Source organism: Phoxinus phoxinus (genome assembly GCF_949152265.1).
Source record: "Phoxinus phoxinus genome assembly, chromosome: 10".
Classification (NCBI taxonomy): Eukaryota; Metazoa; Chordata; class Actinopteri; order Cypriniformes; family Leuciscidae; genus Phoxinus; species Phoxinus phoxinus.
The window spans coordinates 33,946,175-33,963,280 of record NC_136885.1 but is presented as its reverse complement, the minus strand read 5'-3'; the positions used below and the strand labels follow the sequence as shown (position 1 = coordinate 33,963,280).

Here is a 17,106-nt window from a genome sequence, read left to right as displayed (position 1 = left end):
ACTCTGTCCAGCAGAGGCGCTGTTCTCCCCAAGACACGCATCAGCATCACCAGCCTCTGAAACCTGAGCGGGGAATTCTGTCATTGTTGCTTTAAGAGATAAGCGACGCCCAACGATACGTGATAGTTCTAGCAGCCAATCGCTGAACGGAATATGCTAAATCTGGTTTAAACCGGTTTCTATCTTAAATTTCAATATAAAAACTTAATAAAACATATACAGCCGTTATTGTATTTTACGCGAGACGCTGTGAGGCGTGCACGGTTCCGTTGCTCACGAGCACATTATTTTGACAAATATTCTGATTTTTGACATTTTTTCGGGGTTTTTCTGCAGTCAAGATGCCCAAAAGAAAGGTAGGGATGCACTGCAATATTTTTGATTTCTTTAAAAAAATCGCGAATTTTGTTGTTTTCTACATATGTGCTTATATTTTTACATTGTTTTGTTGCTGTTATGGGATGTGATCGTGTAGTTGTTTTATAATGGCGGACAGTCGATTTTACATATTCACTGTCAGACTGTCAGTCTTGCCGCGCAGGGACGAAAACATGACCAAAAAAAAACTCGACGTTTAACTTTAAATAAACCAGACGTGCATTTAAAAAAAACAAAAAATACTGTAGCCTGTATATGTGCATTATTATTTCTATAAATATCCGAGCAAAACAAATCCAGTAGTGCTAAGATCCGCCTGATCACTTGATGTAATGTAAATGGAGGGAACTTGCATGTCTTAGGATGCTGCTCGAACTCCCACTGGCAACTATTACCAGTATAACTTAACATAAGTCTTCACATTAACCACAATATTAGCATTTTCACACTGCAGATAAGCGTTTGTGTTGGAATTTTACATGAAAAATAGCTCTCATTTAATATTTTGCGTTGATATCAGTGTATTTTCGGTCCTTAAGTTAATTTTATTAAACATGATATGTGTTGTAACGTTAACTGTTCTTTCGTGTCATTTAAGCTGCTCCTGTCATTGTTGATGTGCACAACGCCTACCCGAAACGTCAAGCTGCCATCTTTACAGCACCTGTGTCTTTAGAAGACGGGGCTATAGGCGTTTTGACTGTAAATGCAATTTTTTACATTTTACTTCAACATTCACTGTGCTTTTGTGCGAGTTACAGTGTTTTCGTGACGAAAACAAAGGGACTATACACTGAGAATCGCCCCTCAATCGTTTAAAAGGCGCGTAGTGATGCGGCCAAACAAAAGGAAGCCGTCTTGCCCGCGCGCACTGACAGCCCGGATTTGAATTTGAATATGCGCGGGAAGACAGAGAAGAAATAAAGTCATCCGTTATGGAAAATAACTGCGGCTCGTCGCCTGTGACGTAACGCCTTGTAACTGTCACAGAGAACGTGTATTTCGACGAATGCGTTTATATACAATATATAGGCTATATATTTGATATCTATAACGTTTTTGTGTTTTGTTTTTTTACAGAATGATGGTGAGAAGGCCGCCAAAGGCAAGGAGGAGGTTTGTCCATTTAAATATATATATATAGTATTTTTATATATTTTTAAAATTATAAAAAAAAAAACGTTTGCTTGGTGAATAACGACCGTATTTTTAATTTATGCCTATATTAGTTACATCAACCATCAGATACATTTACTATAATGGCCACTTAATGTTTTTTTCTTTTTCTTCTTCAGTGAATATAATAATTTACATTTTATATTGGCTCCCCCGTTATTTGGTTACATGATTGATTTTGTATTATTTTTTTGCAGCCAACAAGACGCTCCGCGAGGTTGTCTGCTGTAAGTAACGTTATCATCTTTAGGATCTATTCAATAAATATAACTTTGTCTAATTTCTCTGTCTAATTCATTTCTGAATTGTTTTACAGAAACCAGCTCCTCCTAAAGCAGAACCAAAGGCCAAAAAAGCCGCTGCCCCTAAGGTAAGGATGTAGTGTGTGTGTGTGTGTGTGTGTATACATACATACACACACATATATATATATATACACACACATACAGTAGTCAACATTTGAAATGGATCAAAACCTTTCATCAAAGTTATACATGAATTTTGAACAATACCCGTTCCAGTCTTAACTTTTTTGATCCGCTTCGAATGTTGACTACTGTATGTATGTATGTGTGTGTGTGTATATATATATATATGTTTGTATGTATGACCCTTTAGTAATTGATTTTTGTTCCATTGATAACAAAATGCCTTGCCTACGTGTTAACCCTCAAACCGCTGAGTGTGAATACATTAATTATTATTTCTGCAATCATATTTTGTGTCATTGCTCACCCAGAAGGCAGCCAAGGGGAAGAAGGGCAGCAACCCTGCTGAAAACGGAGACGCCAAGGCAGACCAGGTCTGTTCTGAAACCCTCCTTGCTTAAATCTTTACACACACACACACACACACAGAAGAGAGATAAATAAACGAGACCCTCGAGTGCTTCTGCTTGTCGTTCAGTAGCATAGATAACACACCAACTAATTACTGGAGCATATAAGATAATTGCTGAGCTAAATTAATGTTTAACTAACTTTACTTTTGGTCATTTTCCTCTAGGCACAGAAGGTTGACGCTGCTGGCGATGCCAAATGAGAAGCTAATGAGTGTCTGATCCTTCTATGTACTTGGTGACTGTACAGTTTGAAATAACTATTTTTTACCAAGTTTTATATTAAGAATAACATTTATAGTTGACTTGTTGACTTGCTTTTGATGTATTGATTGATTTGACAGGAGTTACTATGTTTCATTCATATCCATTTGTATCCCATTTTTTTTAAATCAAGCGTCTATATCTTGCCAGAACGGTTTGCTCTTGCTAAATCTGTCGGCGAAAACGCAAGAATATCGTCCTCAAGTTTGTTTAATGCTTCTCTATCTCTTTCTTTCTTGGTTTATCTTTGGATTTTAAACACCAAACATTCTCAAAAGGCAGCTTAAGAGTGTTTCTAAAATGTTTTCAGGAGGGTTTTCACCATGTTGTTAGCATTTAAATGTTAGAAATACTGTGTTTTATTATTTTATTTTTTAGAGAAATTACAATGAAATTGTCACAAGAAAAAAAAAAATGATTAAGGCAACAATGTTAAATAAATTTACAATGTGAACCTTCAATTTCTTTAGAGCTGTGTGTTCTGAACTTGTCTCTTTTTTATTTTTTATTAAGTTATGTTCTGAAACAGTGGAAGGATATTCAGTGACTCTTAAAATGCTTTGTTTTAAATGGTTTTGAATAAAAAAATATTAAAAAACTGTCCAGAAATTTTATGTAATCTTTTGCATGTGATGGTGGGCTAAATATAAATACAATTTATGATCTCATAAAAATTATATATATATATATACACACTGGTGACCAAAATTAATATAACGGTAAGATTATTTTTTAATGTTTTAAAAGAAGTGTCTTCTCACCAAGGCTTCATTTATTTGATCCAAAATACAGCAAAAGCTAATAGTGTGAAATATTTTTACAATTTAAAATAACTTCTATTTGAATATGTTTATTTTTTAAGTGTAATTTATTCCTGTGATCAAAGTTGAATTTTCAGCATCATTACTCCAGTCTTCAGTGTCACATGATCTTTCAGAAATCATAATATGATAATTTAGAAACATTTATTATTATTATTAATGTTGAAAGCAGTTGTGTACTATTTCTTTTCAGGATTCTTTGATGAATAGAAAGTTTAAAAGAACAGAATTGATTTGAAATGGAAAGCTTATGCAACATAATAAATATCACTTTTGATCAATTTAATCCATCCTTGCTGAATAAAATTATTAATTTGTTTCCCAAAATCAAAAACATACTGACACCAAACTTTTGAACGGCAGTGATAATGTTACAAAAGCTTCTATTTCATAAACTAATATCATATCATATATCTAATAATCCTGGAAAAAGTTTTACACAACTGTTTTCAACATTGATAATAAATAAATTCTGAAGGATCTTGTGACACCAACACAGAAATAAATAGCATTTTAAAATATATTAAAATAGGTACAGTTATCTTAAATTGTAAAAATATTTCACAATATTAGTTTTTGCTGTATTTTGGATCAAATAAATGAAGCCTTGGTGAGCAGAAGACACTTCTTTTAAAACATAAAAAAAAAGATCTTACCGGTCTAATAATTTTGGCCACCACTGTATATAAACAGATAAATAAACAATTAAATAGTAGCATTATTATCAAATGATCATCTCACTAAAGCAAATTAATTTTCCTTCATAACAGGAAAATGGCAATAAAGTGCAGTTAAAGTGCAATCACCAGAATAGGTAACTGAACATGCATATTTCTTATCTGAATAATCTAACAAATAGTGCATGCAGAGTGAATATGATTTCAGATTCCAATCAACCAATCAGATGTGGGTTGCGCTTTATTTTACAGTAGCACTTACAGTGTACTAAAGAAGTACTCAGTGATATATACGGTAGCCTAACTACCAGGGTTTATGGGTTGGGTTAGGGTTAGTACCTATTGTAATTACTATAGTATAAATATAGGGAACAGAAACTGTAAACTTGTCATTCAAATCTGAGTTTATTTTACAGTCCTGTCAAGTTTAGGCTTAAACCCAGGATTATTAATCTCTCATTTCGGTCTGATTTTGGGGATAACTTATTGTTATGGTATGGATCGGACTGTTTTCGTATAGGAATGTCGTTCTAGGGTCAACAAAATAAGCAGGGTGTTGTAGTTACATTTGTTTCTCGCTAGATGTCGCTGCCGTTTAATAAACGAGAGAAAATGAGTCAAACGGCAATTCATTCATTGTCCAGCAGGAGGCGCTATTTGTTAACTAAAATATATCGCTCGCTTTCCTCAGCATGAGAGGGTCAAATAAACATTTCAATCTCAGTAACATCTTATTTTGTGACACGTTTAGACTACTGTAAAATCAGTTTTACTTTCTTTTATGAGAATATATGCTGTGGTGGGAGTTGGAATGTGTTCCCTGGAAAACGCCTCTTGACTTGCGGCCTAACTTACACACCCTAAAGAAACGTTGACAACATTTAAGACAAGTATTTCTTGTTGAGACTGGAGAGCACAAAGATCTTGTAGTAATAAATATCAGACCGATTCTACTACATTGTCTTTGTAAAAGGCAAAATATGTTGTGATCGTTTATAAATTAATGAAGAAAAAAAAAAACTGCTGGAAAGTTTATCTTAAATTGTGTTGAACATAGTCGCAGGTTTAGATGATCATGTACTGGTTAACTTGATAATTTGTTGGTCTCAGATGATCATGTACTGGTTAACTTGATAATTTGTTGGTCTCTATGATCATGTACTGGTTAATTTGATAATTTGTTGGTCTCTATCATGTACTGGTTAATTTTATAATTTGTTGGTCCCTAGATGATCATGTACCGGTTAATTTGATAATTTGATGGTCTCTAGATGATCATGTACTGGTTAATTTGATAATTTGTTGGTCTCTATGATCATGTACTGGTTAATTCGATAATTTGTTGGTCTCTATCATGTACTGGTTAATTTTATAATTTGTTGGTCCCTAGATGATCATGAACTGGTTAATTTGATAATTTGATGGTCTCAGATGATCATGTACTGGTTAATTTGATAATTTGTTGGTCTCAGATGATCATGTACTGGTTAATTCGATAATTTGTTGGTCTCAGATGATCATGTACTGGTTAACTTGATAATTTGTTGGTCTCAGATGATCATGTACTGGTTAACTTGATAATTTGTTGGTCTCAGATGATCATGTACTGGTTAACTTGATAATTTGTTGGTCTCAGATGATCATGTACTGGTTAATTTGATAATTTGTTGGTCTCTATCATGTACTGGTTAATTTTATAATTTGTTGGTCCCTAGATGATCATGTACTGGTTAATTTGATAATTTGTTGGTCTCTAGATGATCATGTACTGGTTAATTTGATAATTTGATGGTCTCTAGATGATCATGTACTGGTTAATTTGATAATTTGTTGGTCTCTAGATGATCATGTACTGGTTAATTTGATAATTTGATGGTCTCTAGATGATCATGTACTGGTTAATTTGATAATTTGTTGGTCTCAGATGATCATGTACCGGTTAATTTGATAATTTGATGGTCTCTAGATGATCATGTACTGGTTAATTTGATAATTTGTTGGTCTCAGATGATCATGTACTGGTTAATTTGATAATTTGTTGGTCTCAGATGATCATGTACTGGTTAACTTGATAATTGGTTGGTCTCTAGATGATCATGTACTGGTTAATTTGATAATTTGTTGGTCTCAGATGATCATGTACTGGTTAATTTGATAATTTGTTGGTCTCAGATGATCATGTACTGGTTAACTTGATAATTTGTTGGTCTCAGATGATCATGTACTGGTTAATTTGATAATTTGTTGGTCTCAGATGATCATGTACTGGTTAATTTGATAATTTGTTGGTCTCAGATGATCATGTACTGGTTAACTTGATAATTTGTTGGTCTCAGATGATCATGTACTGGTTAACTTGATAATTTGTTGGTCTCAGATGATCATGAACTGGTTAATTTGATAATTTGTTGGTCTCAGATGATCATGTACTGGTTAACTTGATAATTTGTTGGTCTCAGATGATCATGTACTGGTTAACTTGATAATTTGTTGGTCTCTATGATCATGTACTGGTTAACTTGATAATTTGTTGGTCTCAGATGATCATGTACTGGTTAACTTGATAATTTGTTGGTCTCTATGATCATGTACTGGTTAACTTGATAAGTTGTTGGTCTCTATGATCATGTAGCCTACTGGTTGACCTGCTAATTTGTTACAAAGCGGATATGACCAATGGATAGTCAACATTTTGAACGGATTAATGTTTGGTTGACTAATGCTACATCATGAGTTGATAAATGGCAATTCGATCGTTTATGGTCTAAATTATATATTATATCTGTGAAGAGACAGCATTTTTACTCCATTAACACTGAAGCAAGATCTTTTCTCGGTGTTTGCTGAGGGGTGTTTACAACAGACAGAACAAATAAACGAAAGCTAAAGCCATGCGAATGCCAAGTGAGAAGATAACACGATGAGTAAAATCACGGTTTATTGACAAAACAATTCTATTCCATCACGTAGCAGTCTATTATTGGTAAGAAATCAATCAGAAGCTGTCACCGGTGTCCCAACACATCTGAAACTCAAACACACGACTGTTGCGACGAGGGAAACGTGCAAGCGGTGTTCTCCTGAACCTGCACACAATCATTAATCAACACTGAGGGTCTGCGCGTCCATGTGTTTAGCCACGCCCCCCACTGGATGTATAGGCGGACCGGGCTTCATATATAATGTGGAGGAACATCGTGTGCCTTCAGTGTTCTGGCACTCGCAACTCACGGCGGTCCATATCACCAGGTAAGCAAAAGATAAACACAAGATCAATGAGTTTCATGACCGTCATGTGTGCGGCAAAACCGCAAAAATGAGTCAATGCAAGGTGGGATTTATACTTACCCCGTCTGTGAAATTACTTTTCTGATTGCCAAATTATGATAACAGTGGTAAATAACAGTATATTCCTCTACTAAATTCAACACATTCTTTCGAAAATGGAATGAGTGCATTTAGATGAGTTTTTTTTTTTTTTAAACGCATTGGAAATGTGCGGTTGATTGGGACACTTCTTCAAGTTATCAAAATATCAAAAAGTGTCTCAATCACCCATAAGTCTTAATAATTTATTTTTTCAAAATAGTTTCATATGAGCAAGTTTCTTTATTACTGTATATGGAAAGATTAGCAAAACTACTGTGTTGTAAACCTCATACGCTGCTCATTATGGATCTTCTCTCAATCAATGCAATATTGTTGGTCCGTTTTGCATATATATCTTTAACCAACGGGCAACTGAGTTATTCATAAAAGGGATAATTGATTAATTTTAAAGACCTTGTATTGAATGCAGGTTTGAATATCTGTAAAATCCAGGTTATTTCTGTCATGATAGTTTACTATTGTAAAGTGGCTCAATAACACTGTTGGAAATTAAGTTTTGATGGCATGAGCCATTTAACCTAAACTTGTTATGTTAATATTCACATTTTTTTAATTTAATCTTTGTTTATAGACCAGATAGATGTTGAAATATGTTTCAGATCAGTGTCGTCATTGTGATTTATTTGAAATTTCCTCCTCCTATAACAATTATTGCTTTTTATATTCACCCAAACCTGTGGCTGGCACATTTGGAAGGGACCTTTTGTCCTCAGATGAGGGCTATTACAGCGGATTGAGTGCCAGCTTATGTTCTTGTCATTAATGTAGAAGCGTGAATGGTAGCCGTTTGGTTTAGACTATTGATATTCATGTCTCTGGGGGCTGAATATTCAGATGCTGTTTACAGTTGCTATCTGCTTCAAGTGATCCAATCACAAATGCTCAGCTGCTTGACCTTTACACCTGGTATTTAAATGTCTTAAATCAAACACCTCTCTCTTTACAACTTAGGTCCAGTACAGACTTTCTTATCTTTTTATTTTTTATAATTGCATTGACAACTTACTACGTTGGCATGTTGCTGCATGTTGGTAAAGTGCAAAAAAGTAAATTTTGTGTGATAAATGTGAAGTAATTTATGTCATGTTTGTAAATTAACTAAAATAAGGATGTGCTTTACATGATCTTGTGTTCATATCAGGCATGTAGATGTTCAGTTTTGTGCATCTATATGTTTGTGTGCTCATGCAGTTATATTTGCATGTAACTGTCATGTTAACTCTTGTGCAGTGGATGATTGATGTTTTGCTCCCTGTTTGAACCATGATCATCCTAAACCTAAGATGATACATGTTTTGATGTCACATACTGAGCCATGTGCTTTAAGGAAACCATGGAAACTGCACATGCCACTAACATGAGAGGTTAGGATGAGGGCGGGGCTTAAGCTGTAGTAGGAATGGGAGTGATGCTTATGGCGGGGAATCACTCCGATTGGGCCGTGATGTAATGCTGAGCAGCATCACTGACACTCAAGCGAATGCAGAGCGAGGGATGCTGTGAACGTCTGTGTTGGTCTCAGTGTGTGAGAATGGAGGGAAGCCCCCAGACTCATTTCAGTGTGGGTGGAGTTAGAGATGGGGGCGGGGCTTGATGGGATGGTGTGAGGAGGGGAGGGAGGAGGAGGGTTTGTTAAAGAGTGAAAGGAGGGGTTGTGCTACGATTGCTTTGCACAACAAAGCTCGAGGATTCCCTCCAAACCAAAATAATAGAGGTATATATTGTGCACAAGGAGAATGAGTCCTGTTTTAAGGTTCATGAAAGACTCTTGCATATTTTTTTTAAAATTAAGAAACATTTCCGCCAAATACTAATATATACAAATACTACCCAAAAGTTGTAGTTTTATGGTTATATATTTATATAGGCTACATAATATATTGTTCTCTTAAAGGGATAGTTCACCCGAAAATTTAAATTCTGTCATGTACTCGCCCTCAAGTTGTTCCAAACCTGTATGAATTTCTTTCTTCTGCTGAACACAAAAGATTATATGGGTAACTAAACCGTTGTGGGGCCCCATTGACTGTAGTATTATTTTTTTCATACTGTGGAAGTCAATGGGGCCCCACAATGGTTTAGTTGCCCATATAATCTTTTGTGTTCAGTCAGCAGAAGAAAGAAATTCATACAGATTTGGAATAACTTGACAGAATTAAATATTTTGGATGAACTAACTCTTTCAAAGTGCACAATTCTTGACAATGTCAATAAATATCTACAAATATAGTGCTATATAACAAAGTTTTAATTTCTCTTTGGTTTTGGGGATGAAATGTTCTTGAGAGTTTTTTGAGATTTGCCCTTATACTTTAAAGTTTTAGTAACTAAACAATAACTGATTTAAGCGTTAAAAGATGTTGTTGTAAAAATGAGTTAAGGGCATTGTTCCTATACGGTTAATAGCTTTTACAGTTGTATTTTAGTGTAGGTATGGCTGGATTTTTATGGCAAGTGTCAACAAGACCAGCCTCAGGGATTCATGCCATTTTAATTGTGCATAAGTGAATGGATTTAGACTTTCAGGCCCTGTTTACACCTGGTATTAAGATGCGTTTTGGTCGATCGGGTCACAAGTGGACGACACTAAATGGGTCAAAACGTTTTGAGCTTGTCCACTTTCAACCACTTCCAGAGGTAGCCCAATTGAAAACGCATTGGACCGGATTGGTCAAATGTATTCGAACAGCCACAAAAGACCATCTCCTCTCCGCTGACTAATGCAGAAACATAATGAGATGCGCTCTAGCCAGACGGGATTGAAACTTTGGCTGGAGACCCAAGTTTGGTTTGAAGATGAAAAGCATTATTCTCAACTTTCCTGATTTCTAACACACACTCACTTGCGGCTGTCAGAGCTGATGCTCTCCGTATGTTTTTCCGTCGTCTCCGATCGCGTTCATATATAAAAAGTGCGTGCTTACTTTGTCCATTAGATTTAAAGATCTGAAAACCCCCTACATTTATTCGCCCATAGACACTCTCCTCAAAGAAATCAGGACAGAAGTGGTTGAAAGTGGACAAAAGAGTCTGGTTAAAACACCAGGTGTAAACGGGTAGACCTATGTGTCTGCCTCGTCTACTTGTGATCCGATCGACCAAAACGCATCTTAATACCAGGAGTTTAAACAAGGCCTCATTCTGGAAGTTGAAAAGGATAGTCTACTAAAGTGGAGTGTGTGATCAATTGATGATATGTGTCTGTTTAAATTGTCTTTATGTTCTACAGTTTGATTTATGTCAGGTTCTTTGTCTTTATAAATAACTTGTGCTTCAATAAATGAGACTTTCATTGTCTCAGTCTTTTTCTGGAGCTTAATTAAATCCCATCATGATAGATAAATTTACACTGGAAACAATTTCTCACTGAGGAAATGAAAAATGTTCCCCTTACCACACCATGCTCCAAAAGACAATAACAGAAACAGAGTAAGTGCTTCCCGATCTTTGTAATATGCAAGGTCCTCCATTGTCAATATTTGAAGGCCCACATGCACAGGCTGTGGAATTTCCTCTTCTGCTAAAATCAAGTTTTTTTTTTTTTTTTCTCAAGCTTAATTTTAATTGAGAAACTAGGGTTCACATCACTGTCAAGTCACATTGTCATTTAATCTTTCCTTAAAGCTGTTATCTTAGCCTTAAATGTTAGATAATTCCAAAATAACGGATGTTATAAAGCCCCCTATACCGAATTAGGTCATTGAGATGATCTTTTGTTACATCACTCTTTGGAAAATCTGCAGTGATGCATTCTGTAATTCAGACCAGTGAAGTGGAAGAGACTTGCATAACGAAAAACACTTTGCACGGCCTTTCGGACTGCGGTGTAGAAGCATAATGTTGTGTGAATGCGGTCACTCCGTCCTCAACGTGTTGTCAAGATCGTCCATTATCCTCCAAGTGAATACGATTTTATAGATTGCAAAGTGTTATTTTTGTTCACATGGCTTTTTAAGTCGTTATTGTTTCTCCAGATTTTTGTAGTTTAGTAAGTGAGAGAATTATACTTGACAAGTTCAGAGTATTGTGGTGGTTGGCAAAGTGGGTGTGTGTACATGTGCAAGCCAGAAAGCCTATGATCCATTCTGACAGCTGTGCATGGTGGAGAGAGAGGAGAGCGAGAGAGGAGAGCGAGAGAGAGAGAGAGAGAGAGAGAGCAACACACAATCCGCCAATCTGATGGCAAGAGATCAGGTTGTATAAAAGGGTGGAGCTCCTGAGAAAACTTCCTCTTCGAGCAGCTTCTTCATTTGCTGACCGCTCAAGCTGTTTGCAGTCTGACTGGCAGAGGTCTCTGCATTTAAAGTCCAACTTCGGCTGCTAGAAATGCGGTTTCGTGGCTAACCTTTAAAGGTCTCATAGGTTTTTCCATTCCTGCTGTTTTTGGAGTTTGCCTCGGAGCAACAACGACGGAGTCGTCTTTCCTTTTCCTGAACAAGCTTGCAATTGCAGCAAGGTTGGTAGATGCATCCCAGACATGTATCTACCATTGCCTTCTTGCCACTTTACAAGTGGTTAATGTAGTTCTAGTTCCTTTTACCCACTTATATATCATATGTTGAGTACCAAATTTGCAGTCGTTAACGTCGAGCTGTTCTAAACTCCGATGAGTTCGAGTCGTTTTTTTGTGATCTGTTCCGAGTAATGGTGCCTTGCAGGCTTTGGGCGAGTTTTTCTTCTGTTTCTGATTGAGTCAGAGTTGGTCTGGTTCAAACCAGCACCGTGTGTATTGTCAGACAACAGATTACTGTCACCCAGACGTGATTCTCTGCATTAATCGGGATTGTTGCCTACGGCGTGAAGTGTTCCCTTGCTCTTGCATCAGCCATATTCGGTTTATGGCAAAACAAACTGTGTTTTCTTTTAACCCTAATTTTGAACTTTCCAAGGACCATTTCAAGGTTTTAATATCATTCTTTCTTCTAATGATTTTTCAGTCAGAATGGCTGGATAAGTGGTTCTTTTTGGTGCACTAATTATTTAAATGTTCACAATAGAGTGATTCTGTTTTTTTTTTTAATTGACTCGTCCTCTCCGGTCTACAGGTTCACAGATTGGCATAGCACAACCCTTCGAGAAGTTCGTTTCAGCCGTGTGGTGCACAAAAACAGCAGTGATGATCATCAGACTCGGCAGACTAACTCCTGGATACTTCCGCCTTCTGCAAGTGGGTATTTGTTAAAATCTTTTAACTTGGTTAAATCTGTGAAAAGTGAACCTTTTTGGATTACATGTATAAATGGGTCATCTCATGAGGAACCACATTTTCCTCAATCAATTGTCAATTGTACTGTGAAAACATACGGTAGCTTTTCAGTGATTTTTTTTTATTTATTTAAACTAAGCTGCTTAAATCTCTTGATCTGACATCAGAGACCCCTCATTAATATGATTGCTTACATTTAAACATCAACCTATTCGGTGTTCACCAAAAAAAAGTGCATCAGAGAATAAATTAAATGATAAAGTTGGATATGACCCCTTTAAAATGCATGCATGTGACACTTACATAATGGGTTTTGCTAGGAGCAAGTAATGTTGGATAGTTTGGGACGTGTAAATGTCCACTGGAAAGATCAGACTGGTGCCGGTCTGGCTTTTACACTGCATTCCTCATGGCTAAAAGCGACTGAACTAATTATATGAACAATGACCATGAAGGGCTGAATGAAGGCTGTGTACACATGGGGAAATACCAGTTTAAATTCATCTCTCATGAGCTTGATGTAATTCTCACCACTTGGAATATAAAAATAGCGTGAAATCCACAGGGGGGAATGGTAGTAAACAAGCAACTATCTTGATGATTTTGTTTTGACAGACATTCATGTTAAAGTTTTAACATTCAAAACATTACCAATCCTCCATCTTGAATAGCAAATTTAATTGGACTAATATTGGGGTATAACAATACTCTGTATTGAGTATTGTGCATGTAGATTCAGACGAGCTAATCAAACACTACTAGAGCTACTTTGAAATGTCAAGCTTATTGCTTCAAATATTGACATTAAAACCCAAGAACATTTAAAAATTGTTTTTGCAGTCTGTGAACAAATCCTCCTGTTAGTCAGCTTAATTCGATAACAATTTTCCATGCATAACAAAAATCTGAATCACTAAGTTTGCAATGCATAAAAATCTGGCCTAAAATAATGCCATTAGGCAACCTTATTGTCAAGCCCTGCCTAATGATTAAATGCTTAATCTTTTTAATCTTAAGAAGATTATCATCTTACTTTTCTGAGTCTTCTAAACCTACTTGCTTTAATGGAGATTGCAGAGAGACTTGTTAAACCGTCTTAATGTCGTCACCTTGGGGTTTGCGGTAGTTAAAACTGAGTGTAGCGTCATTCAGTGAGCTTTTAGACTCTACTTATCACAACAAATACTCTCATAATCCTTCATATCTGGTTGTAAAATCGTATTTAATTAAAGCTACACTTTGTAACTGCACGAGTCTTGGGGAATAACGTTGTCATGGTTCTGCTTAGGCTTTGCACCTCTGCGTGGATAAATGTGGATACTTATTGCTCTCTGATTCAAGAAAAGTTGTTTTTAGGCTCTGCTAGACTAGGTTTTGTGCTTGAATCTCCACATTCTCCATTGTTGCAGCTCGTGTCTGCCAGTAACGCTCGGTTTAGTTCCTGTCTCTATGAAGCCCCTCCTTCTGAAAAGCACACTGTGCTCTGATTGGTCGGCTGGATCAGTGTGTTGTGATTGGTCAAGCGCTTCGGGTGTGTTTGGGAAATGTCCCACCCCTTACCATAACTGCCAGTTTAACACTACTAACTAACTAAACCAGCCCCCGCCCCTTTATTCTGCATTTGAATTATTTAAATGAGGAATATTGACGAGTTCGTTCCCAGAAGAAACAACATTACGCACAAAAAAGTACATAGTGTAGCTTTCATTCAAGTTGTAAGGGAGTCCTTTTTAGCCGTCATATGCTTTTAGATTGCAAGCATGCAGAGTGATGTTCCTCTCCTGCTGTTACTTTATTGGCAATAAATATTTAATGATTGCATATCCCACACAAATGCGCAGGGCATTGTGCTCTTTATGAGGAAGTCAGATGATTGTACAAGATGGTGGCCTTGTTAACAATCCTTTTTCCCGTTCTTTTCGCAGAGGCAGGTAGCAGGAGAGGTTCAGGCCCCGGCGCGCGACCGCTCCGTCAACCAGATCGCCATGATGCTGGCCATCATGGGCCTTAGCATGTCCTACTACAGTGCCAAACAGATGACCGAGAAGGTTCACCGTGAGCCCGCCCCGTGAAGACGCGCTCCTGTCCTTCGGAGTGACGGCGTCCGGAGAAGACGAGGCCGAACGGAAGATGCAGTTGGATATTCAGATGTTGAAGATGTTCAGACTCTACCACACTACACCTTTCTATAACTGTTGGATTTCCAGGGATCTCACACCATGGGGCTTCTGCTTAGGGGTTCTCTTGCTTTAGTTTCGCTCTCAATAAGGCTCTGGAAGGGGTTGAATGTTGTGGCCTGAGTTTCGATAGCTGCCGTGGTACATGCATATCAGAGAGTCAGTCAATTCTGCTGTAGCTTTACTGGGAAAAAAACTCGAGCTCCATCAGCGCATGTCTATATTTGGAGCTCAACTCTGAGCCATAATGTCTTTTTAAAGGGAAGGACCTCTGCATTTGAGATGTACCAAGCAACTATTGAAAGGAGGGCCACTGCACAAGTGTGAAATTATGGATTTATTTCAGATTTCCCCCCAAAAAGATGCTTTTGAAGAACGTCAGAGACTTGAGGACTTATAGCGGAGGTACTGCTCTACAATACTACACTTGTTTTAGACACTTTAGGAAATTGACTGTTTGAGGAGCTTATGTTAAAGTTACTTATCTTTCTTTTCATAATAACAAACAATATCTTCATATCATCTTGTTTGTCCTGGCAAATGGCTTCAATCTTTAGATTGTTAAAGCCGACTTTCTATGTGCAATTGCATGAGCTTAAAGCAGTTTTTTTTTTTTTAAGTGAAACCAATCCATATGTTGTTTCTAATACTTTTTTATGATAATGTGATTATGATGATGACGAATGTACTGTATGTTATATTTTTAAGACACAATGATCAAATAAAGCTGTGAATAATTTGAACACGATCAAGTAATGGGAAGCAAGTCATGACTCAAGAAGGTTTAGAAGAATGTTATAAAATAAGTTCTCAGAAGTTGTCCGCTGTTGACAATGCCATTCCTGCTGAGTCGAGTTTTACACCGAAACCATATGAAGGGTTTTCGTGTCGACTGAAGCGTGCTGTTGAACAGGAAGTGGGCAAAGCCTCAGGCAACAACTTCCTCTATCTGCACGCAATATTTGTCTACCATCCTGCCAGTTGTTTCTGACTTGAAGTCTGGCCCACTTATTCAATAGATGTCGGTTAAACCCAACATTTGTACACCTTGTAACATAAGGTGCATCTGCTCCATCACTCCCCACAAATGCTAAGCAATTTAGACCTGAATCGTATTTATGCATGTACAGGAACACAGATGCGTCTACCAAGACACATTATTTTCCCCAAATTCTCCATTATTGCTGCTCCTCTCTTCCCAGTCTGTCAGTAACGCTCGGTTTAGTTCCTGTCTCTAAGAAGCCCCTCCTTCTGAAAAGCACACTGTGCTCTGATTGGTCGGCTGGATCAGTGTGTTGATTGGTCAATCGCTTCAAGTGTGTTTTGGGAAATGCCCCGCCCCTTACATAACTGCCAGTTTCAACACATTACTAACTAACTCAACCAGGCCCCGCCCCTTTATTCTGCGTATTAATTATTATAATGAGGAATATTGGCTACGGCTGACATGACAAGCTCTCTTGAGTAGCTGCTTATTTTGCATAAGTAATTGCTTCAAGACGCCTAAAAAAGTATGTTCTATATAGTATGACTGTAATCTGGACGTACGACATCCGCCGGAAGTAGTACGTCGTCTTCGCACTTTTTGCCTTCTCTTTTAGGAGTACTGTTAATTCGGATATACTATTGTCATATGCTGTTTTTCACCTACTTTATAGTAGGGACAAATGCGAAGTTCCCGGAAGAAATCTCAAGACTTCAATGGAGGCGTTTCAGGGAGTTCAGAAACCGTGACAGTAGCCGCGTTTCCATTACCCTTCAAATTGCGTACCCTTCAAAATACGCCCAATGGAAACACGTCAATTTCTGCTAAAATTCCCATTTATCGCAACAAAGTTTTTATGCTCGCATGAGGTTTTTCAGGCAATTCGAAAAAGAAATATTTTGTAAAACTGCAATGAAATCAGTTTTTGCACATTTACAGTCACCTGACGTAGTTGACGCGGTGTGTTTGGACAGAAGACGAGACAGTTCTTTAATAAACTCATAAAAGACAAAAGAATTACAGGAATACTGGATTCAAAACCTCAAAGAAATGCCACAATCAAGACCTCGAAGCAGAAATGTGGGAGAAACGCCTCATATGTGCCACACTGTAAAAAATGCTGGGTTGTTTTAACCCAATTTTGGGCCATTGGGTTAAATTTTTTAATTGCATTTTTGATCTAACGTTTGGGTT

General features: G+C 37.1%; 2 protein-coding genes across 2 annotated transcripts; both read left to right on the top strand.

Annotated features, from left to right (window-relative positions):
- The first annotated feature begins 85 nt into the window (after positions 1 to 85).
- On the top strand, positions 86 to 3,257 carry hmgn2 (high mobility group nucleosomal binding domain 2). Its single transcript, XM_079625732.1, has 6 exons — positions 86 to 356; positions 1,459 to 1,494; positions 1,752 to 1,781; positions 1,871 to 1,924; positions 2,294 to 2,356; positions 2,560 to 3,257. Exons 1-6 carry the CDS (start codon positions 342 to 344, stop codon positions 2,593 to 2,595), a joined length of 234 nt encoding a protein of 77 aa, XP_079481858.1. The 5' UTR covers positions 86 to 341; the 3' UTR covers positions 2,596 to 3,257.
- A 1,958-nt stretch (positions 3,258 to 5,215) lies between these two features.
- Positions 5,216 to 15,540, top strand: LOC307005967 (putative transmembrane protein ZNF593OS). The gene is made up of 3 exons (XM_079626531.1): positions 5,216 to 7,403; positions 12,590 to 12,711; positions 14,676 to 15,540. Exons 1-3 carry the CDS (start codon positions 7,337 to 7,339, stop codon positions 14,820 to 14,822), a joined length of 336 nt encoding a protein of 111 aa, XP_079482657.1. The 5' UTR covers positions 5,216 to 7,336; the 3' UTR covers positions 14,823 to 15,540.
- The last annotated feature ends 1,566 nt before the right edge of the window (positions 15,541 to 17,106 follow it).

Coding starts and splice junctions, on each gene's coding strand:
- hmgn2 (XM_079625732.1), top strand. Junction 1,495..1,751: donor CCGCCAAAGGCAAGGAGGAG/GTTTGTCCATTT, acceptor ATTTTTTTGCAG/CCAACAAGACGCTCCGCGAG. Junction 1,782..1,870: donor GCTCCGCGAGGTTGTCTGCT/GTAAGTAACGTT, acceptor ATTGTTTTACAG/AAACCAGCTCCTCCTAAAGC.
- LOC307005967 (XM_079626531.1), top strand. CDS start 7,337: ATGTGGAGGAACATCGTGTGCCTTCAGTGTTCTGGCACTCGCAACTCA. Junction 7,404..12,589: donor ACGGCGGTCCATATCACCAG/GTAAGCAAAAGA, acceptor TCCGGTCTACAG/GTTCACAGATTGGCATAGCA. Junction 12,712..14,675: donor GATACTTCCGCCTTCTGCAA/GTGGGTATTTGT, acceptor TTCTTTTCGCAG/AGGCAGGTAGCAGGAGAGGT.